The 25094-nt window shown below is 29.1% G+C and overlaps 1 protein-coding gene across 1 annotated transcript; it reads left to right on the top strand.

The window, feature by feature from the left end:
* The first annotated feature begins 18060 nt into the window (after positions 1-18060).
* On the top strand, positions 18061-24315 carry LOC125860891 (calmodulin-binding protein 60 A). The gene is made up of 7 exons (XM_049540934.1): positions 18061-18508; positions 18922-19000; positions 20042-20094; positions 20190-20677; positions 22472-22632; positions 23072-23278; positions 23420-24315. The coding sequence occupies exons 1-7, from the start codon at positions 18411-18413 to the stop codon at positions 24026-24028; spliced, it is 1695 nt and encodes a 564-aa protein (XP_049396891.1). The 5' UTR covers positions 18061-18410; the 3' UTR covers positions 24029-24315.
* The last annotated feature ends 779 nt before the right edge of the window (positions 24316-25094 follow it).

Genomic DNA, 25094 nt, shown 5'->3' with positions numbered 1-25094 from the left:
GGGGGGGGGGGGGGGGGGGGGGAGTACTACGTAATCAACCTCTATTTGACTATTTCTTTGAGTAAATAATTCAACATTCAATCTTTTTATTTAAAAAAATGGGTGTCAACATGTCATATTAGATCAATATTAAGAAATATCTAATTTTACATAAGAGCGAGATGATGCCGAAAAAAAAAAACTATTAGTAGTCTTAATTACCACATCCCCAAACTTGGCTATTTGATGGTCCTTATCTCCCCTCACCATCTCATCCTAAGATAGTATCCTGCCACATACTCCCTCCGTCCACAATTAATTGTCATGATTTCCTTTTTTAGAGTCAAACAATAAGAACTTTGACCAACATTTTACGATGTATATTTTCATCATATTGATATGCAAAAAATTGCAACTTATAGTACTTTTCGTATAGTTTTTGAATATCTAATTTTTTAAAAAAAAATATCGAATTAACGTAATCTAATTTAACTTTAAAAATTAGTCAAATTGACTTTCGAAAAGCGCAACATGACAAATAAAAGTGGACAGAGGGAGTATTTTTTTGTCCACAGGGCATTTTATAAAATAAAAATATTTTATTCTACTTTTAAAATTAATTTTATATTTTGTTTTCGGGCCAAATCAGTAAAAAAAACTTTGTTAGAACAAAAATTTTTAAGCAATAAAAATTATTATGGTAAAAATAATAAAATTGTTGCCATTATTTAACAAGAATTTACTTGAAAAATATAAAGATATATCGTTGAAATTGATAGTCATTACACCTAATTAAAAAATATAATTAAGAATTATACTGTTGAAACAAATTTGTTATTTTGCTAAAACTTTTTATTTTACTAAATATAAATGAGCTCTAATCATTTTCTTTATATTTATAGTTAGGCCTTAAAAAATAATAACAGTTAAACGAATAGTAATTGAAGATTTGAATCTAACCAAGAACTAAAAAAGTACACAATTGCAATTTCATTATTTAGGTTTAATCTTTCTTTATGAGACTAAAAATAATAAAATTCAATTTTTTAAAATTGATTTCGGCCGGAAATGAGAATACATAATTAAAATAAAGTCATTGCATCTGAATAGAATTCATAGTTGGTACTTCATTATTTTTAACAAAACTTATTTTATTGGGCTAAAATAATGAAGTTTTATAGCCATGTTTTTTTAATTGGCCTGAAAAAATAAAAATACATTGTTAAAATAAATAGTTGAGAGTTGATCATGTCGATCTGGTCAGTTTCTTTGCTCCATCAAAGACCAATATATGGACAAATCGAGAGAGATAATTAAGACTACTAATAATGTTGATTGAATTATATAAAAATAATAATGTTTCTTCTTAATTACTAGCTGAATATTTTCTTTGTTATGCAAAATTAATGTTTTTTTTCCTCAAGTTAATATATGCATGGGGATTAATACTCAGACAATTACATGAAATTATTTGATGGAAATATACAGTACTAATATTTATAATGAGACCTAAAGAATATAAGTACAGGATATTTTTAAAAAGATAGGGAGAATTATTTAGACACAGAATACAATGTAATAATTTCTTAATTAATTACTCATTCATTCAGATTCAGGTATAGTATTTTGTTTAGTAGTTAATTATTGGTAGGCTGAAACATTCTTTTAGGATATGGGATCCGATAATTAATTTGATATGAAAATTGAGAGATCAGTAGAAGCCAATGAACATGTTCCATACAATATTCTGCCCATGCACATGCAAAGATAGACACTCCTTTATATTTAGTGTCACAGACTCACAGTACTTAGCTATCTCTCTGAGCTCTTTCAAAAGCCATGCATATTATATTGTCGATCTGTGATCATCCGATTAAATTCGATGTGTTATTTGTATAGTTCTTAAAATATATTCAGTATTATCTAAAGATATTCATGATTAAAAGAAATTGAGTGGTGCACTGATTGAAAGTTGGTTAAGCAGAATAGTAGTCAAAACATGTAAACTTATGATATTTTTTGTGATAATATAATTAGTTATCTTTTAATTATCACTACAAGATTTTATATTTTTTCTTTAAAAGCAATAATATATACGTCTGTCATCTTGAAATTCTGAATTCACCTATTAATGAGACGTATACCAGCATGAATATAATTATGCAAGTATGGGACCTCTTAGCACATGCACAATGAAGACAATACATAACGTAGGCTCCAGAAGACCAACGATTTTTTCAAGATTATTTTCATTAGGAAGATACCTCTCACTTTCCTAGGTAACGACATCCTTCACAAACCCTAACTTTATGTACCATCTCTAGTTCTCTTCTATTCTATATATTATTCGGACAAATTAATTCATATTTGATACTCTCCGATGCGATTCTAAGTTATGTTGGGATTGAAATAATTAGGTGTGATGTAAAAGCTAATAAAGTAAACTTCGAATGATCATAAATAAGAAGACAAACAAGAAATATATCAAAAGATATGTACAAACATTATTTATCGTGGTTCAATCCATCGATCTACATCCATAAAAGGAGATGAACAATTCACTATATAAATATGAGAGTACAAAATATCGAGAGAAGTAGCCACACACAATTCACTTGTGTCTCATTGTTTCCTCCCTACATAAAACACTCAAAACCCCTAGGACTACATTTGAATGCTACTATGTTTTAAAGGAATGTACCTCTATTTATAGAATCATAAACTTTTTTCCTACAAGAAAAGAACTAGCCAAATATGAAGTTTACATGTTTTCCTTTTCCTAAAAGGAAAACCCAATTATGATAAAAAAAAATCAGGGCAAATACCCAACAAGTTATGTGTTTCGAAATTTAGGATAGGATTATGATTGAGTGATTACTTATACATATTTAGTAGATTATATTTTTGAAGACAAGTATCTAGCTTATTTGAACTAAAATTAATGAAATCTATCAAACGTCGAACCCTAACTCATGGTTTAAATCCACCCATATACTGCAATCATTTTAGTGTGTAAAATATGTGATGTATAGTTGACTGTTGTGCTCAAAATATTTTAAAATAAATTTAGATAGCTCTATATAACAAGCGTAAACGCAATGAACATTTTAGTAACATATCTTTCTTCTTATTTGTTGACTTTATAACATCAATGGAGTGGAGGCAGTTAAAAAAAAAATACAGTAGTACGCATGTAGTTAATATTAGTACTTGAATTTCAAATTATAGTTAAAGAAGAAAGCTATCATTATTAAAAAGGTTGACGGGACTGGATAAGTGCATCCAAGTATTCCTTTTCTTTTGTCTTCACGGATCATATATATTTTTATCGCAATTAAAATGGAGTTAAGCTTTTGGGTTGGAGCACCAACATGTATATATTAGTGATATTATAGAGATGGTAACAATATGGATCATAGACTATAGTCCTTTTATACTGTCTTAGTTTTACTCTACTTCTTCATATTAAGTGGTGTATTTACTCAATACTCCTAGAAAATAAAATTGTCTTAAGCACTTATCTTTAATATTAAGTAATTAATGTTTTGGGTAAAATATAAAAAAAATATATGTTTTTCTCCTAATATGTTAAAAATGACAAGTAAAAGAATAAAAAATATTTTTAGTATAGCAGACAAGTAAAGTGAACATATGGGAGTTTTTTTTTAAAAAAAAAAATGAGGGTAGAGGAGGGAATTAAAATGTGGGGAATTGAGCCTTCACCAAGACAGTTCAGATAGCCAACCAATTAAGCTATCAAATTTCTCCGGAGAGTAGATTCCAATTAATTATTCTACTTTAAAACAGAACACTTAGCCAATTTAGATGTATCTTTGGTTTTAATTTTCAACCAATTAAAAGGAGGAATCAATGGAAGTTGGATATATAAAGTAGAACGAACTAGTGCAATTATTTACGAGCAGTACTACTTTGTCAATTATAATTGTTTTGACAATTTGAGCAGTACCGTTATATATGGTGTGTAATGATTATCATCGTGATGAAAAGATAGGAATCATTCTACAGTGAGATTCTTCTTGTTGAATGACATATATTGATTTTTATAGACTATAGTCTCAAGTAAATATACAAAGTTTTTTCCTTTTTTGATTTTTTGATAACTCGAATTCACAATCATAAGATTAGAGATGAATGATGCTTACCATCTGAGTAATTTTCTCTCATGAAGTACATTAATAATTGAGGTCATATTTAAAAATGAGATAATTACACTTTCTAGCCGTTGGGATGATAATACTATTAAGATGCAAGGAATCAATAATTGTTCCCCAAAAACTCTATAGGCAGCCATTAGTGTAGCTAGGTCGAAGCTTTAAAATGTGAAAATTGAATTTTTATAAATAAGCTTTGTTTCAAGTGAGCTTTGTCACAAATTATCGGGTCCCATTGAGGAAACTAAATATGAATTTTAGGGTGACTTAGTGTAATTTTGTGATGTTTTGGGAATCTAAAGACTAAATCAATTTTTATATAGTAATATATTTTATTGTAAAGTATATTATATATGTGTTTATAAATATCTCTTATAATTTTGTATAAATATTATTTATTGATGTATAATATTGTATATCAAGTTTTTAAACATTGTTATAGAAAAATACATCAAAATTTTGTTTATGATATATACCGATGTATAATATTGTATTTTAAAACATTTTTATCCGAAAATAGTGAAAGAAAAATTATGTTCCGTATAGTACATACTCTTTAAATTAGGATAACGACGACTCACAAAACAAAACAAAAATAACGAATTTGTTTTGTAATGTGTCTATCATTTATTTTAGGGGGGAAACCTAACTTGTTTTGTTTAATATATCAATAATTTTGAGTCCACACAATTAATGGAGGAGTTAAATTTTCGTTGAGGAGGTTAAAAAAAAACTATGTGAAATAGTGTTGACAAATAAGCCGTATCAAATTTCAAACTAAAATATTGAAAAATATTGCTAGTCAAATTCGAATTCATGCGCCCACTAGATTCGGAACCCCTATAGTTAATTACTGAATCAAGCTTTTTACTTGTGTTGAAGGAGTTTAAATGTTTAATACACTACTAAAAATTTGTCAAAAAGAGACGGAATGCGTCGCTTTTTTGGCCAAAAGCGACGGAAAAGCGACGCAGTCAATCTTGTCGCTTTTTGGCTCAACGCTTTTCCAAAAGCGACGGACTGCGTCGCTTTTGATTTATTTTTAAAAAATTATCTTTTTTGAAGAATGCGACGTTGTCCGTCATTTTTTATTATTATTTTAAAAAAGAGACGAAGTCCGTCGCTTTAATTAATTTTTTATTTTTTTAGAATCTTGTAAAGCGACGGACAATGAGACGCCGTCCGTCGCTTTTTTGGAAATAAAATTTTGAAAAATTCAGAAAAGCGACGAACTAAAGGACCATGTCCGTCGCTTTTCTGGATTTTAAAAGAAAAATAAAATAAAAAAAGCGACGTACTAAAGGACCCTGTCCGTCACTTTTCTCGGTTTTTAAAAAATAAAATCTAAAAAAGCGACGGACAAAACCACCCTATCCGTTGCGTTTTCTGCAATTTTTTTCAGTTTTTGCTGCCCACCTGCAAAAACAATTCAATTTAGTTCAGCCCCAATCAAAGACAAAACTTTGTAAAGAAGCTACACAAAATATAAAACAACAAACTTAAATTAACATTCAAAAATATCTGAATCACAATTTAAAGACTTATAAAGTCTTTCAAGATTCGTTTCAAAATTACAAATAGTTCATAAAGACTATATTTTATCAAGATTTCAAAAGTTCAACCTAATAATTAGTTCATAAATTTTATAAATCAAAAGTTCACAACCTAAAGTTTAAAATACTACAATAATTCAAGATTTCTAAAGTTCACAACTTAAAGTTCTAAAATCCCACAATAATTCAAAATTTCTAAAGTTCTAAAATCCTAAAATAATTCAAGATTTTTAAAGTTCACAACCTAAAGTTCTAAAATGCTACAATAATTCAAGTTCTCTAAAGTTCACAACTTAAAGTTCTAAAATCCTACAAAAATTCAAGTTTTCTAAAATTCATAACTTAAAGTTCTAAAATTCTACAATAATTCAAGATTTCTAACGTTTCACAAACTAAAGTTCTAAAATCCTACAAAAATTCAAGTTTTCTAAAGTTCACAACATAAAGTTCTAAAATTCTACAATAATTCAAGATTTCTAACGTTCACAATCTTATAAAGTTCTAAAATCCTATAAAAATTAAAGTTCTCTAAAATTCACAACTTTAAGATCTAAAATCCTACAATAATTCATGATTTCTAAAGTTCACAACCTAAAGTTCTAAAATCCTACAATAATTCAAGATTTCTAAAGTTCACAACCTAATTAAAGTTCTAAAATCCTACAAAAATTTAAGTTCATATCTAATTTCTAGAATTTCTAAGTTCAAGAATTTCCTGTTAGGGTTTTATTTTGATTTTCTTACCTTATTTGAAATTTATTTTTTCCTAAAAGAAAAGACAAAACATTACTATAAATGTTTTTACTTTTTTCTAAAAGGAAAATATAATTTTCTTCCATATTTGGTTTATTCTTTCTTTAGAGGAAAAGTTTGGAGATCTACAAATTAAAGATCCCTATTCTCAAAGCTGAACACAAGAACATGCACAATGTAGACCTTTAAGAGTTTTGTTTACGGGGAGATTTTCTCTCTACAATTTTAATATTTTTTTTTATTAGTTTTCAATATGTAGGCCAATTGGCCAAATTCCAAATAATAATATTTTGATTTTTAGTATAAGTTTTTGTCATCTGATTTGTCAACCATATGATTTGCAATTGTAAGCTTCTGCATGACGCCCTATTCACCTTCATAACCAAACAAGCGGTATCAGAGCACATGGTTCAATGATCCAATGGTTCAACAAGATTGAAGAAAGGCTCAAGTGGCTTCAAATCAATTTGCAACAAATTTGATGATAATGAAGATTTTTGTCAAGCTACATGTGGAGAAGAAGTTTTAACCACATTTCAACATATCTGTTGCTGCAATTTTTAAAAATAAAAGTGAAATATTTTTAAACCATTTTTAACCCATATATTTTAAACCTTATTTTAAAACAGGGCAAGTAGCAGTGATGACGACTAGGTAAAGAACAAAGATCATCATGCAATTGAAGAAGACAGATCAAGTTTTGTCAAGAAAATCCAGCCAAAAGGGGATATTTGTTAGGGTTTTGCTCTGATTTTCTTACCTTATTTGAAGTTTATTTTTTCCTAAAAGAAAAGACAAAACATTACCATAAATGTTTAATTTTTACTTTTCTCTGAAAGGAAAATATAATTTTCTTCCATATTTAGTTTATTCTTTCCTTAGAGGAAAAGTTTGGAGATCTATAAATTGAAGATCTCTATTCTCAAAGTTGAACACAAGAACATCCACAATGTAGACATTTAAGAGTTTTGTTTACGGGGAGATTTTCTCTCTACAATTTTAATGTTTCTTTTATTAGTTTTCAATATGTAGGCCAATTGGCCAAATTTCAAATAATAATATTTTGATTTTTAGTATAAGTTTTTGTCATCTGATTTGTCAACCATATGATTTGCAATTGTAAGCTTCCGCATGACGCCCTATTCACCTTCATAACCCAACATTTCCAAGTTCAAGAATTTCTAAGTTCAAGAATATAATTCAAGTAACCTAATTTTCAACAACAATATAATACATATAGGCACAAATACAATGGCAAATTGAAAAATTCAACTAATCTCAAACTTCTAGCTTCTAATTATTTGTTAGTTCTAACTTCTAATACTTAATTTACAATCATATTTAAAAATCCCCAATTTTTTTAACTTCAACTTTCAAACTTACTAAATTCAAGAACTTCTAAGTTGGAAAATTCAACTAATCTAATTTCAACTTTCATATACTATCCAATATTTTTCTAACTTCAAAGTAATCTAACTTTCATATACAATTCAATGTTTTTCTAACTTCAACCATCAAACACACTAAATTCAAGAATTTCAAAGTTGGAAAATGCAACTTATCTAACTTCTAACTTTATAACTTCTAATTGTTTGTTATTTCTATCTTCTAATACTCAATTCACAATCATATTTTTAAAAAAAACTCAATTTAGAAGAAAACCCTAAAATAAAAAATTCCCAATTCTCTACCTAACTAACAATAATTAAATATACAAATTACCAATTGAATAACACAATTCATCAAACTAAAACAATATACTAATTTATAACAAATCAAATATTTCTAGAATTGAAAAAAACTAAAATTATACCCTAACCTTAACAAGCTAAGGAAAAGAGGCAGTGGGGACGACAGGTGACGGCGCCGACGGGGCAAGGCAGCGACGGGACTAATGCTCAATGAGAGAAGGGCGGCGGCGGTGTGGGGCAGCGGCGCAACAGTTTGGTTTTAGAGAGAAGGGAGATGGGAAAATGGGGGGAAAACCCGCTTTTTGGTTCAACATAATTTTAAAAAAGCGACGCACAACGTTTCTTTGTCCGTCGCTTTTTTAAAAATATTTGACCTAAATTTTGACTAAAAAGTGATGGACTAAGAGACGCTGTCCAATGCTTTTTAAAAATGTTTGACTAGATATTTTGACCAAAAAGCGACAGAGTAAGAGATGCCGTCCGTTGCTTTTTAAAAAAACGAATTAATAAAATAAAATAAATTAAATTAAAAATGACGGACAACGTGGTTATTGTTTAATTTATAAATAATTTTTTGTATTAAAAAGCGACGGACAACGTCTCTATATATATTAAATATATAATTATTAATTATATATATATTTAGCTCAAAAATCCGCGAAAAAAAGCAACGGACTAAGAGATGCCGTCCATCGCTTCTTGTAAAATAATTTTAAAAATAATTATTTTTATTAAAAAGCGATGGACAATGTGGCAAATGGCGTCGCTTTTTGGAGCAACGCCATCCGTCACTTTTCTATCCGTCGTTTTTAGCAATTTTTTAATAGTGATATTAAATATGTAAACATTAAATATAGATTTGATCTATATATATATTATAATTTTTTAATAATTTGAATGAACCCTGTGTTGCATAATTAGGAGTAGGAGGCATGTGATGGTTGTACTGTTGTACATGCATAACATTCCAATAACTGCACACAGCCCCTTCCCTTACGAAACATAGCTAATGTTTCACATAATATACGTATCTTTTTTGAATCTCTCACTTTTATTTTATCTCTCACGGGTCAATCTTTTTTATTACACGGCGGTGATGGGTCGATGTTAGTGTGATCATTGGAATTACGTGGAAGATCTATCAGACAAGTTTAATTTCAGTTAAGGTTCTTGAAAACTATTATATCTGAAATTCTAGTTAATATTTATATAAAGGTAATATAATTCAATGAATTAATAGAATATTCACAGAGAGATAAGATGTGGTCGATCGAACTCTTCTTGAGTCTTGATAATCAAACACTTCAAAATTATCTACAAAATTAAATCCTTTCATAGAGATCAAATAAATTTCAAGGAGAGGTCTAAATTGTCTTAGTTCTAGAAACATGTTAATATACATCCTCAAATCACAGAGAAATCTCAAGTGAAAAGAATCAAAGGACATAACGACTATCAATAATTAGCGACTGATAAATTTTGTAGCTAAAAAATATAAATTTCATGCTAATCCCATCAAGCAACAAAGTAGCGGCGGATTATAAATTAGCTAGGAGAATATTTAGCTATGAATTAGCTAGGAATTGCCGATTTAATTCCGTAATTAAATCCATATTTTCTTGTGGTTTGATAAATATATCTATACTCATAATCTTGATCTTGATGAATAAAATTACATTTATTTTTCAAAGTTAAAACAAAATGTCTGCCCAATTTTTTTCCTTTGGCCCCAGTTGATCGTAGCTACCGTTACGATACTCATGGCTTTAATTTAAAGAAATTGAGGACACAAAGATTGTTGGACCCTCTTTTTTTGTTTTTAAGAAAATGACACATATACATACGTAAATAATGGCTTGTATTGTCTTTATCAATATGCAAAAATCATTTCAATACAAGGAAGTTTCGCAGAACCCTAGTTTTTTTTGTTTCTTTCTTTGATTTATTCTTCAACAAGCTACGTGTCAAATTAAATCACTGGTTCGTCGTCCTTTATTGTTTTTGTTCGATTCTTCATTAAAGAAGGATTATGATATATATATTTTTAAATAAAAAATCTGGAGATATATAAATTAATATTGTATATGTAGTTAATTAATTTGAAGTGGAATTTGCGTCCCTCTTAACTCTAGGTTCGATTTGAAAAATACGTTACTTTAATGAGATATTATTCATGAACATTATATAAATTATCCTAAATAAAATATTTAAATTGTTATTGATTGGTATATAAAAAAATGGTGCTCTTGCTTAGGCACCTTATAGTCTAATATAATTCAATGAGATCTCGTTCAAATTATGACAAATCAAATCAAATAATTCATGTTGACTCCCATAACAGTTTATTACGAATGAGAAGAACATATTATCTTGAATAGTTCATCTAATGATCTCATTCTTTTTAAAATTGAATTCGGCGAATCGGCCCAACTCCATTCCTTTTAACGCTGCGAAAATGTGTCCACACGTTGTACTTCCAAGATAGTACATAAGTTGTGTGCAAACAAGAGAAGTTTAGTACAAAAAAATTATATGGAATGTGTTGTTTCACTCTACCTTTAAAAATTTAAATTATGTGACTTGTGCTAACTCCTTTTTGCTAAAATCTAGAATGGAGCCCTCTAAGATATGGCATTGCACACTTTAAAACTTAAAAGTACTAGGTGATAAATATAATTCACGAAAAGCTTATAGTAAAGGTTTGATGAGAAAGGCATATTTCGAGTTGGGAAAATAATTAATGATGAGTAGAAGATTAAAGTTTTATAATCCACTAATTAATAACACCCGCACGTGTATTTACACAATCTAACTTGTATTAGAAAAAATGAAAAAAAGGTAGGTATTATTGTATGTGATTATTATTAATTAGTAGAATCTATGAAAGTCTCATGAGTCATAATTAGTTTTTTGTTTATTACTAATTGTATTCCTTGATGTTACTTTTACCATATTCGGTAGCTTTTGTTATTACCTCAGCTTCTTCTTTTTTTCAACATAAAAAATTGAATCTCAAAATATAAGTGGGGCCATAATCTTTTGAGAATGCAACATGGAAACCACAGAAGAATCCAATGTCCATTGTTAGGCCAACGAAATAGAAACAAGACCTAACTTTGTATGATGGTGAGAGGTAAAATTACAAATATATCTAAGGGGGGTGACTAATAATGTTTTGATTTTGTATGATTGAGTTGCGAAATTTTTTTCGATATTTTATATTTGAGCCCAATTCTTTCTGATTAAAAAATCTTTTTTAGTATATATTATTATTCTGAAACAATTAAGAGATTTTTTAGAGACAAAACATACTTGATTTTGGGGTTAATTCAATATGTTCTTCTTCCACAAAGATGATCTTTTCAAAGAATTCACTCTCTTTTCCTTTTTATAGTTGTTCCAAGTGTGAAATTGGTAAATGAAAAAAAAAAAAAGATGCAAACTTGAGCCTTCATTTTCCTTTAATTTGAGCTCTTATAATTTGAATTCACTTAATGTTGAAATTCGTAAACGTGACAAATATTTTCATACAAACCTAAAAACTTTACTATCCAAGGCATCTCCATTTCGAAAAAATGATAATATCGTGCTTAAATGATATGATACAAGAAACGTATGGTGAGAAAATATGTCAAATATCTCCATCAACATCTCAATGGTTATTTTTTGGGGTAATAATAATATGGCACTTGCAACTTACCTTCTTAAAAACATGACTCTAACGCTTGAGACATTCACAAGAATGAAAGGTTCCAAAAAAGTGTGAAGCTGGCCTGGTTCTTTAATAAATAATATTCATCATCGATCAACCTCGAATATAGTTATATATATACTATATATATATGTATCCTTGTTTGTTTCTGATTGTCGATTTCTGCATTTAAAACATTCCTTTTCAAATATTTGTTCTCATTCTGACTCTTGCAGAGGTGGGGGTCAAAATATTTTTTTATTAACACATATCAAAATATAGACAACAACAACTGTTATTTATTTATTAAAAAATTTTAAAAAATAAAGTTTGAGGAAGGTAGACAAAGTTTATATCTAATGTATCTGATAAGGAGATATTTCAGTGAATTTATACTTCCCTCAGATAACAACAATTGTTAAATATTTATTAAAAATTTACAAAATAAGGTTTGAGGAAGGTAGACAAAGTCTATATCTAATAAGGAGATTTTTCAAGTTTCGTAAATTCATTTTTTTTTAAAATCATATATAGTATTGTTATATTTTCTAAAAAAAAATCATTAAATATAAATGTTCAAACCTACCTCAAAGAATCATATAATGTAGTGATGATTATTTGTACTTTAATCTTTCAATTTGCCCAAGTCTTTCGCATTGAAATTTCAAAAATAAAATAAAATTGCGCTATGATTTGTTTATATATTTAAACCAGATATGTAATATCTTTTTAGTTTTTATGTATACCTTAATCTTTCAATTTTCCCAAGTCTGTCACATTGAAATTTCAAAACATAAAAAAAAACGCTATGATTTGTTTATATATTTAACCCAAATATGCAAATTAAAACTAATAGTACTAGCTGATATAGTATATAGTCAATAGGTTTAATCGTGTACGTATATATATATATAAGAATTTTTTTTTGACCTACAATTTTGAAAGTTTGATGGGTACAGTGATAAGAAACTAAAGGTAAAACAACTTAACTTTATATCTTAGATCCACATTTTTGTAATATGTTACTAATCCTCTCAAAGTCATGAATACGCCTCAGAGGATATAGAGTACGTAAATCTTACATTTACCTTGTGTTGGTAGCGAAACTGTTTTCAAAATAATAATAATAAAAAATAACAGTGAAGAAACATGAAATCTAATAGAAAATCAGTATAAATCATATAAGCAAGAAACAATAACATCAGCAAAATTGCATGATCACCTAAACATAATAAACAGCGGGTAATATGATATAACAAAAGCAAGAAACAATATGAATAAGACATGCTATCACAACTCCAACCCTCTCGAAGAGCAAGACAACACTCAACTACCTACTAACTTTTATCCTTAGCCACGACCTCCATACCTTCTTATGTAAGATCATATCTTCGGTAAGTTAAGTTACAACATATTCTAAAGTTGAATCACCTAGATTTTTTAAAAAGTAATAAGCTAAAGTTATGACACATTCTAAAGTCGAATCACATAAAATAAATAGACACACATAAATAATAAAGGAAATTAACACACACAGAGAAATAATAATAATAATTAAAATTTGATCTATTTAAACAATGTAATTTTTTTCATAGCATAAGGTGCCTCTACCACAAATATTCAATCAGTATGACGAAAAACATTTCCTAAAAAATATTTTCTCTTGAAAATAATTTCATAAAAATAAAAGAAATGACTTCTCTATGAAAATAATTTTCACATTAATTATGTCCTCTTCTCTATCCCGCCCTTCATCTTTAATTCTATTCCAGTAACCTCAATCTTCACAACTCCTGTCTCGCACCTTTTTATTTCTCACCTCATCTTTTATAATGTTATCTGGATTACATTAAACAGACAAAAAAATAATATATATATATATATATATGTATATATTTATTTATTTATTTATTTATTTAAAAAAAAACATTTTTCTTCATACCAAACAAGTGAACAAGTGCTACATTGAAGAACAAATAAAGTTTAAACAACTTGGTCAAGTTTCGATCCCTTTTTTTTTTTTTTGACTTTTTCATTAGAAAATCAATTGTTATTTGGAACGTTCGATACCTTTTACGCCTAATGCCCTAGTATATTTTAATAGTATTATGCCTTAAAAACATTGTAACATTTATTTATCTGAATAACCAATCGTTATATTTCATATTTCATAAAAGTATTGCTTAAACTGTAATTATTTTCTCTTTAAAATGTACTAAAAGAAAAGTATGATACATAAATTAATTAAGCTTAGAAAGATATGAAAGTAATTTAAATTGGATAAAAATCTATCTGACACAACACCTAAACCATAAAATCTAATTTTATGTGCTAAACCTTATTAAAAATGAGAACCTTATTTGGTCAAGTCCTAACTACATATGAAATATATTTGAGACATGTGCTATTCATCGTTTGCTCTTCACGTTATATTTTACTTTGACTGAGTCGATTATCACACTTGATTTTTATATTTCATTATTAATAAATCTCTTTTCTTATCATTATCGATCTAAAGATTGCTAAGTTAAATATTTGACTAACACATACCTAATGAATATAAGTTTAATAGATATACTAGTAAGGAGGTAAAGATTGCTTGAATCCATTATCAGCAGGCTAAAAAAAAAGGCTGAAAAAGTGACAATTAAAAATTCATTGAAATTCTCACATTTTATACTTTTTAAAATTTTGAGTTTTGGAATAAATAATAACTATTCCACTCACTTTGTTGCTATACATAATATACAAAACTACTTACCTAATTAACAATTAATATCAAATTATAGTAGAAATACATTATTCGTAGTGGTTTAATAAAGTCTTTCTTTATAAGGATTAAAAAAACAATGGGTGCTAACTTAATTTAAATGAAATTCATTAGGACTAGAAGTTGTACCTAACTACTTCTAATTTGTCATTAGATAACCATACTTTTTTTTTCAAGAATAAGAAAAAGGAAGAGTAAATATCTCAAAAGGTCATCCAACTTTGAGGATTCATCTTATAAAGTCATTCAACTTTGTTTTGTGTCAATAAAATCACTTAATTTTGAGTTTTCTTTTTATAAAATCACTCAACTTTGAGTTTCTTTTTATAAAATCACTCAATTAAATTCATTATAAAAAAATTATTTAACATGATATATAAAATAATTGTTGCTGGAGTTTTTTTATCATACTAACGTGAAAAGAATTACAATTTATATTATTTTTTAATATATAAGTTTGAAGTTGTGAAGTTCATATAATTTAATCTAACATAAGAAGATAATTAAATTAACTCTCGAGTTCGAATTAGAAAATTAATTTGAAATGAAAATTGAAAGGAGTATAACCACACAAATGTACATGTCCACTACATGTTTTAAATTATCAATTTAAAAAATGTGCTTTTTGTTCTTAAATTTTAAGCTTATGTTATATAAATTGAGACTCCATAGGTATTTCACCTTCTCTATCTCAATTTTCTTTCTAATCAATATAAAAAGACATATTTTTATATTTAATAATAATTTAATTATAAAAAATTAATATTACTTTAATGAAATGATTTATAAGCATTACAAATAATTATAACTTATCTTAAATCATAACATAACTCTTTTTAAAAATTTTCATGTCAAAGTCAAATTAGTTTATATAAATTGAGACAGAAGATGTTAAGTAATTAAGGAGTGGGATATTGAGGTGGAAAACAACTTATATTGCTACTAACCCACTATTGCAAACGTAGCCCATATATTTTTATGGAATAGTGACTTATAACGTCAATATAAAAGAAAGGGGAAAAATTTCAAAATAGCAATATATTAGTTTTTAGTGGGACTCTTTAGCAACAATTTTATTATTTATTAAAAATGTCATTATTTTAGTTTGTTAAGGGATTAGTTATGTATTTATTTTTTTTGATTTATTTGAAAGAATACAAATAATTAATAACAGAACAGAGAAAATCATGAAACAAAAGAATTCAAAAAAGGTAAAAAAAAAATTAAATTCAAATCAGTTACGTTTTGAAAAGAGCATAAATAGCCATCTTTTCGTCGAGCGTTTTTTTTCTTTCTTTTTAAGAACATAAAAAAAAATTAAAATAATTTAGTTTGTCTTCCGAATCATTCATCTGATAACTTTCAAAGCTTCTTCAAGTTGAATATGACGTATTTTTGAAACAAATTTTTTCAAAATTGACAACTATAAATTTGTCACATCCAATGAACAATCGAAAAACAATCAGGTATTTTTTTTAATTTTTTTATTTGTTTGAATGAGATATTCGTATATGTCGAGTACAAGAGTGTTATTTTTTTCCCCGATTGAATCAGTGAAATCTTTGTATGCATTGGGATTTATAGCTTTTTTCGGATGTTTTGTAACCAAATTATGATGTATAACGAATGAAATTATTATTTTTTAGTTTAGTAGCTGTTTTTTCTGTTTGAATGCATACAATAATTTGTATCCCATTAAGTTAATGTAACTAATCGATCATGAACTATATGTTGAATACAACAATATATGAATACAAGAGTGAGATCAAAATACAAAGTGAGATTGAATATAAAGTTGTGAATACAAAAGAAATACTCTCTTCATTTGAAATACAAAGTGACTTTGAAAGGTAAATACAAACTAGTGGATCATGAACTATATGTTGAATACAATAATATATGAATACAAAAGTGAGATGAAAATACAAAGTTATAAATACAAAGTGAGATTGAATATAAAGTTGTGAATACAAAAGAAATTAAATATTCTCTTCATTTGAAATACAAAGTGACTTTGAAAGGTAAAGTAGGCACATAAAATACAAAACTTGTTGGTATATAATTAGGTTGAATACAAAACAAAAGAGAAATACAAACTTGTTCACATATAAATTGAGATTGAAATACAGAATGAATATACAATAAAATACAAAATTGTTAGCATACAGTTAGGATGAATACAAATTAAGATGAAAATACAACATGTTGGTATACTAATTGAGATTGAAATACAATGTAAAAACAAAAAAAATGTAAAACTTGTTGATATATAGATAGAATGAATACACAAATAAACTGTTGATTCATACATTGTAGACAGACAAATGCTTTCCCCAAATCTAAAACCCTAAAAGCAAATATAAATGTATTAAAAATCAAACAAAATAAACATATGAATGAATTTGTGGATTCTAATAAATCTGAAATATTAAAACGAAATAAAAAAAATCAAAAAAATAATTGTTTAATCTACTAAAAATCTAAAATACATAAATTTTACATGAATATGTAAGCAAACTTGCATAAAAATCGAAAAAATTAACGGAAAATTCATAATATGTACAATGCGAAATATAAATCATAAACGGTGATATTGAAAACAAATCAAAAGAAATCTAAATAACTAATTAAAATACATAAATATTAGATGAATATGTAAACAAACTTGCATAAAAATTAAAAAAATTGACTGAAAATCCTTAATATGCACAATGCGAAATATAAACCATAAACGGTGATATTGAAAACAAATCAAAAGAAATCTAAATAACTAATCGAAATGGATAATGGAAATTACCCTGCCAACCGAGAAATCTTCTTGAATTAATAAAGAGATTTCGTTTAACGATAAGGAAAATTTCTTGATGAACAACAATTTAGCACCTTGAAGAAAGATAAACTTGAAACGTGGAAGGTGGAAAAGAAATGTGAAAGTTGGGGAAGAAACGCGAATGGTGATGAAAAAAGGTTAATGGTATTGGTTTAATTTTTTTTCACTTTAAACGGTTATTGGTATATAATTTGGTCCAATATATGACTCTTTCCATAAATAAAATTAATTTAAAATACTAAAATCTGAATACATATTATTTTATAAAAATATTATCACTCTGCCATTTTAAATAAATATTTTGAAGTGTTATTATTTTGACTAATTATGTTAGATATTATAACTTAATTGCTAATTTTCCCTAAAAGACACACGATTCTTCTAAGTACAAACTATGGGCCCACGCGTTTTCTAATGGGCCCATACCACGAAACAACCTTTCCTCCGCCTCCATCGCCGGAGCCCAATTGTTTTATCCAATTTTTTTCCATTTTACTGTCATTTTTTTTCTTTCTTTTATTCTCTGTGTAACAGTATAGTCTTTTTCACCATTAATCTCAATAACAAACAGTAGCAGAATCGCTGTATATCCACACAATCTCTCACTCCATGCCAATTTTTTTTTTGGCATATCACTAAAAGTTTTTCATTTCTTGTTACTATATAATCATACGTATCAATCACTCTTTTTTCTCTTCATTTATATAAAGAGGAGTTATCCTGAACTTAGGTCTTAGGGGTTGAGTTCTTAGCTGTTGAAGAATATTATTATTCTTTTATATTCTTCGATCGGTTGATGCATGTTGTTTTTTTTGTTTTGAACCCTTCCAGTATTTTCATGAGTATCTTCTCATTTTTCGATTCCACCGCTATCTTAACATCACTTTTTTGGATTTTTTATTTATTTCAATCTATCGATTCCGCCACTATCATAACATCACCTTTTTGGATTTTTTATTTCAATCTAAAAAATGTCGATGAAACGGCAATCGCAAGACGATTCCAAGTCTAGACTCGATGCAGGTTCTTCTGAGGATAAACGTCGCCGGAGTTTGCCTTCTCTCAGCAGGTTAATATTTGTTATTTTAAGTTTTTCATCAGGAATATTCTAAAATGGGTAATGGTTCTTTTTTTTTTTTGGGTCCTTTAGTGGAGAAGAATTTTGTTGTCTGGTTGTTAGTTTTAGTTTTACAAAGTGGCGTTACTATTAATGCTGTGGAGGTTTGAATTTGTGAGATGTGATGTGAGTCATGAAGAAGAAAAAAATGGATGTAAGGTTGCTTTCTCTTTGGGATTCAGTACATCAATGGTGCTAGTTTTAGTAAACTAGACTTGCTGATAATTTAATACTGAATAAATGCGTCGTCCAGTACTCATCTATGTATGCATTTAATAAAGGGGACCAAATAGGAAGACATTATCTGTTCTCTTCTGCTTCAATTTTTTATTGCTGACTGTACTTTTTGTTATTATTTCATGTAGTGTGATTACAGAAGTAATGAATATGAGTAAAGTGCAACATTTTATGGAGCCAGTTTTGGAGCCACTTATTCGTAAAGTGGTAAGGCTATGTTCATTTCCCTTGAGTGTGATTTTACTAATTTTTGTATGAACTTCTATTGTTAGATTCAAAAATTGTCATATAGTAATATTTAAGTTTGGTCTTACTGCTTTTCCCAAAATAAAGTGTGTTTGAATTTTGAAAAGAACAAGGAGCAAGTGCTTTTTCATAAAATAATTGGGAATCCAATGAGTTGCTGATAAAGATAGCACATTTTGTTACCTTTTAAATTGGTGATGTTCACTTTCCACTTTCCCTGGTCTTGATTCCTACTTATATCGAAGAGCGGTTAGTACCATTAGCAAGAATTCAGTGGATAGTTTCTATGACGACAATTGCTCGTTTTCGTACTTTGTTGTTATCCTTGTTCTAATTTCTTGCCAATATTTATTACCAAGGCTCATCAAATTTAGGCTGTTATATGGTGCATATGTTTAATAATATTTTATTTTTATTTAAAAAAAAAAAAGTTGAGTTAAAAAGTTAGAGACCTTATGAAAATTTCTGGAACTTAAAGGATACATAAAAACTTTTTAGTAAAATTATCACTTAGTTTGGCAGTGTCTAGATGCAAAATATGATAAGCATGTTGCCAAAAAGGGAGTTTTGAGGAAAATTTTAGTGATTGAAAGAAATTATGCTAATGATTTCAACTTTTGTATTATGAATACATCATATCCTAATGCTTACCTAATATACTTAACAACACTTTCTTGATCTCAAAAGAAATGTGCAGGTCGCTAATTTAGTTCCAAGATAATGGTACCCTCTACAAACTGAAAGTTTCATTCTATATTTTATCATCTAGAAAGTGACATAGGACCCCCTCACCACTTTAAAGAAAATGTAACAGAAAGTCAGTTTTATAAGAAATATATAATCTTTCATTACGATCGAGCAGGGAATCTTATTGGGATGAAGTGAGAACTATTAATTCTTTCTTCATTTTAGGATCTATATTGTCTTTTTCTGGTTTTCCTTAAATATTTTGATTAATTAAGCTAATCAGGAGATGAACACATTTTTAACTTGAACTTACAGGTAAAAGAGGAAGTTGAATTGGCTCTCAGGAAGTACATGACCACCATTAAGCGGTAGGCAATTGGACTCCATCATTCAAATGCTACATCGGCTTCATAGTTTTTTTATGACTTAGTCTTACAGTTTTTTCGTATTTGCACCTTTTTAGGAATTGTGGGAAAGATGTATTTGCTTGTGAACTTCGAAGCCTGAAACTGAAGTTTTTAGATCTCATCTCTCCCCCAGTATTTACTGGAACTCGCATAGAAGGAGAGGAATCTAGTTTGAAAGTAGCCCTGGTTGATGTTCTTACTGGGGAAGTTGTCTGTAGTGGTCCTGAATCCTGTGCAAAAGTTGAAATAGTAGTACTCGAAGGAGATTTTGACGGTGATGATGGGGACAATTGGACTGCAGATGAATTTAAGAACAACATTGTGAGAGAAAGGGAAGGAAAGAAACCTCTCCTTACTGGGGATGCATTTTTGTATCTTAAGGAGGGCATTGGCTGGGTGAGTGATATTTCATTTACTGATAACTCAAGCTGGACAAGAAGTCGTAAATTCAGACTGGGTGCTAGGCTTGTTGATAGCTTTGAAGGGATCAGTGTACGAGAGGCGAAGACAGAATCCTTCATTGTCAGGGATCACCGAGGAGAGTGTGAGTTCCTATTGATCTCTTTTCTTTCTACAATGCTATTAGTTTTATTAAATGATAGATTTTTCTTTCCAGAAGTTGTGAACTCTTATCATTATATTCCATTACAGACACTACTTGACTTGAAAGGTATTAGACAATGTCTATTTTTATTTATCGATCTGTAGTGTCTTATCTTTAGGATTTATCATTTGAGATTCCAATTATGATTTTGAATCTCAAAGCAATTGATTTTCTGAATAATCAAGTCTGCTTGTGTGGAACTGATTGCTCAATATGTTATAATCATGTGTTGGATTTTGAGCAGTTTGCTGAAAAATTGATTTTAACTGATGGACGATAGCAATAACTATATTCTATCACCATAACATAAGTTAATAGTAAATTGTCACTAGAATATGACTTTCAATTTGGGGGTATTATCTTGGCACCAAACATGGTTGAAAGTGATTGTTCACATTCGAAAAATCTGAATAAAAGCAAAACTGTGTAGTGTAATATGTAAAACTTCCCATCATTGTTTAGGATTGAAATTATTTTGAATGCCTGAAGCAAAGAGTGTGGTAGGGATATTTATAGAAAGTGTGTTTAATGTCTTGGGTTTCCTAAAATAAAAAATGGGTCATATAAAATTTGACAGGGGGAGTAGATGATATCGTGTTATGTGTATGATTTAATACAAAGTAGCATACTTACAGAGAATAACATATATAATATATTGGCAGATAATGCTGAAATATTGACACAGGGAAAAAGCACTATGTTTATATGTGTGAAAAAGAAGTAAAATAGTTGTAAGTTCTTTTAGGCTACTATTTAATTTACAAGGTATGGTAATATTGATGTTATTTCTTATTTGTCCGAGTTCCTGAGTTGTGTTTCTTTTATGCTTCATCTTGAAGTTTGGTACCTTAAATGAACTGCTCAGTGTTACCATCAATGTCTCATTCTTACCATTGTTTGGCATCAACCATCTTTGTTTTGGCCTATTTAAATATTTACTGCATCTGGTCAAAATCCTTATTCAGTTAATTATACTGACCGTTATTAAAGTTTGTCTCGGGAAATTGTTAGATTTACGTGTGAGACAGAAGTGATACTGAGACCTGAGTTGCTCAAGTACTAGATTTTGATCTTTTTCCTCATTCAATTCAGCTAAAATTAGTGATTTTAAAGACAGAAAGGTAAGTCAAAGACAAAAGCGGAGGTGATCTCTTGTGAGTATTTTACTTTGCCTTATTTTTAAACAACAGCCATTCCAGAGTAGGAAAGTTGATATTTTAATACACCGGTTAACGGTAGTGTAAGCGACTACTGTAGGTATGATGATATAAACTTTCTACTGAAAGAATCAAGGAGTAGGACGATAATAGTTCTTAACTTCTAAAGCCTTAGGTAGAATGAAAAAGGGAAAATGACAGAAGAAGACACTGAAAGTATTAACGGTTCCATCATAAAGGAGAATAAAGTCTCTTTCACCTTTGTATGATTTAAGCATCTTACTGAAATTTTTATTTGGAGGTGGACTTATTGTAGAACTTTTAATCAAACTGTATAATGAATTTGTAACATATTTGGAAACAAAAACCAAATTAGAACTCATTTCACTGAACTTAATGCTTTGGTCGGTTTCTTGAGGATTAACTTGATAATGAGCTGTGCATAACTTGGGTGTCAGAGCTAATGGTAGTTGGTTCTGCAAAAACACAATGAATGAGATTGTGGTTAGAAGTCTTCGAATAATTCTCAAGTCTAATATTTGACAGAACGTTATTTAACTCATTGCTTTATATGCAGTGTACAAGAAGCACCATCCCCCTTCTCTTTCAGATGAGGTATGGAGGCTGGAAAAGATTGGCAAAGATGGAGCTTTTCACCGACGTTTGAGCAAGGAAAGAGTCAATACCGTGAAAGATTTTCTGACTCTACTCTATCTAGATCCTACAAGGCTTCGGAATGTGAGTGCACTGCATTTGTCTTGCATATATAAATGGACTTAATGGACATGTTGCTTAAAATGATAGTGTTATTTCTTCCTTGTTGAATAGTAGCAGAGATGACTGTGATAATAATTGGCATATTTCCAAATGTTTGTGATTCTTTATCAGCCTGGTTAATTCATTCACTGGAATCTTTGATTCTAGTTGACACCTTTGTTTTTCTGTGTCTATGCTTGCTAAAAATTTCCTTCCTTTGATCAACTTGGTGGATTAGCAACTTCTTTGAGCATCCTCTGTATTCCCTTAGGAGCTTTATAACAGAATTTGTCTTGGGTTGGTTACTGTGTCGACATCATGATTCAGAAATTTGATTAATCTAAGATAAAATATTGAGGTCTCTAGTGTTTTTGATAAGAATGACAAATCTTTTATTTCCTTTTCCTGGGAAATCTTGCAGGTTCTTGGGACAGGTATGTCCACCAAAATGTGGGAAGTCACGGTTGAACATGCTCGAACTTGCTTGCTTGACAAGAAAGTGTACTTATACTACACATCTGTATCTGGTCCAAAAACCGGTGTTGTTTTTAACATTGTTGGACAAGTGATGGGGCTTTTTCCAGACTGCCAGTTTGTTTCTTCTGATAAATTGTCCGAAACTCAAAAGGCATGTATTCATAATAAATACGAACATTTGTTTTATTGCTCTATTCTTTTTCTTCACATATCAAAGTTTGTATTGTAGATATTTATATTTTCCATTGCTCCTTATGGATTTCCCAATGACTTAAACCCTTTTTCCATTCAGGATGATGCTCGTAATTTGGTGATTTGTGCATTCAGACACTGGGAAGAAGTAGTCTCTTTTGAGGACGAGTCCTCTCTTATGGATTGGGTTATGCAAATTTCCACTGTTCAGTTCCCCTCAAACTCACCCATGGTGGGTAACTCTGATACCAGTGACGATGTTTTAGTTTCCCAGAAGGTTAGCAGAAGTGAATATCAGCCACTAAGTGCGTCAACGCCTGATATCATGCCATCTTTCTGTTCAATTGCTGGTTTCAGCAGCTTGGATGACTATGTCTTGCATGGTATAGACAACATGGATGTTGCGTTTGACCAACCATTAAATTTCCCCGGGCAAGACACCAACTCCTTGATGGCTGATGCTGATTCTATAACTCCCCCATCGTTTTGTGATGATGATCATCTGCCTTTCTTTGATACCGACTATTCCCTTCCCAGTTCAAGCTTTGCTCCATCACCGGATCTACAATGTACTGTCAACAGCTTTCTTGCTCATAGTAGTTCAATTGTTCCTCTGGATAAAGCGCAAATGAGATGGAAGATGCTATTTAGTGTTCTCAGATGGTTCTCTGTAAGGAGAATCGTGAACAAAAGAAGCATCATATCTTGAAGAGTGATCTTCTCCTTATGCTGAGGTAAACGAATCTGTAGGAAAATGCTGCCCGATGCAAAATTGTGTGCAGTAGTAGAGTCGGTAGAATTTTCTTTAGATATATGTAAAATTCTTCAGTTAGCACCAATCATGCTTTCCAGTTTTCATTTTTTTAAAAAAAATTTAATCAAAATTTGAGTCTTGTGAATGGTATACAGTCCTTGGTGCCTATCTGATGAAAAGTTTGTACATATTAGGTCGATGTGTGTAGGTACAGCAGCAACCTTTGCTGCATTACTTATTATGTGCATATTTCCAGTTTTATCTTGTGTTGAATTTCGAATGCTTACCATTATAACACACTAATTAACTTAAGCTCGTTGAGTAATTAGGTAGTTCTATCTCATTTGTTTTCATTAAGATTAAGACGTCTGAATTTGAATACGCATCTGAATATTAAGATGTACATTAGGATTAAGATGTTAGAATTTGAATGCATATCTGCATATTAAGATGTAGTTCTAGATCTGTACACTGAACCATTAAGATGGTTTGTTTACAATATTTGGATTGTTTTCTGAAACAATTTTTTCTCAAGAAACAATGATAACTTCTTCCAAAGAAGTTTTGACAACAAATGAATTGTGACAAGAAGAGTTCTTCATAAATATCAATGCACCCAAAAATATTGTATGTATTTAAAATATCAGATAAATACTTGCAAAAGATTATGAAAACTTACTTATTCAAAAGAAAAAAAAATGGTATTTGGTTGGAAAAGAGAGAGGAAAAAACTTGAAACTTGCCCAAAAGAAAAGCAAAGGAGAAGAGATTTTTTTTTTATGAAAGAACGTTTATAATTTTAATAGAGTTTGAATGGTATTAAGACTCTTTTATAGATCTGATTCATTCAGACTCATTAAGAGGTTTTTTTTTAAAAAGAAATAAATAGACTTAATGGGCTAAATCTGAATGATTTCAATTCAGACCTAAACAAATGAGGCCATATTTCATAATATTATTGTGAAGTAAATGAAAAACTTAGTCGTGTGAGAAACTGGAACTTCTTTGCGTGATTAGCGTG

Source organism: Solanum stenotomum, chromosome 3 (assembly GCF_019186545.1).
Source record: "Solanum stenotomum isolate F172 chromosome 3, ASM1918654v1, whole genome shotgun sequence".
NCBI lineage: Eukaryota > Viridiplantae > Streptophyta > Magnoliopsida > Solanales > Solanaceae > Solanum > Solanum stenotomum.
This window is presented reverse-complemented; position numbering and strand designations above follow the sequence as displayed.

Coding starts and splice junctions, on each gene's coding strand:
- LOC125860891 (XM_049540934.1), top strand. CDS start 18,411: ATGTCGATGAAACGGCAATCGCAAGACGATTCCAAGTCTAGACTCGAT. Junction 18,509..18,921: donor AGTTTGCCTTCTCTCAGCAG/GTTAATATTTGT, acceptor TATTTCATGTAG/TGTGATTACAGAAGTAATGA. Junction 22,633..23,071: donor ATCCTACAAGGCTTCGGAAT/GTGAGTGCACTG, acceptor GAAATCTTGCAG/GTTCTTGGGACAGGTATGTC.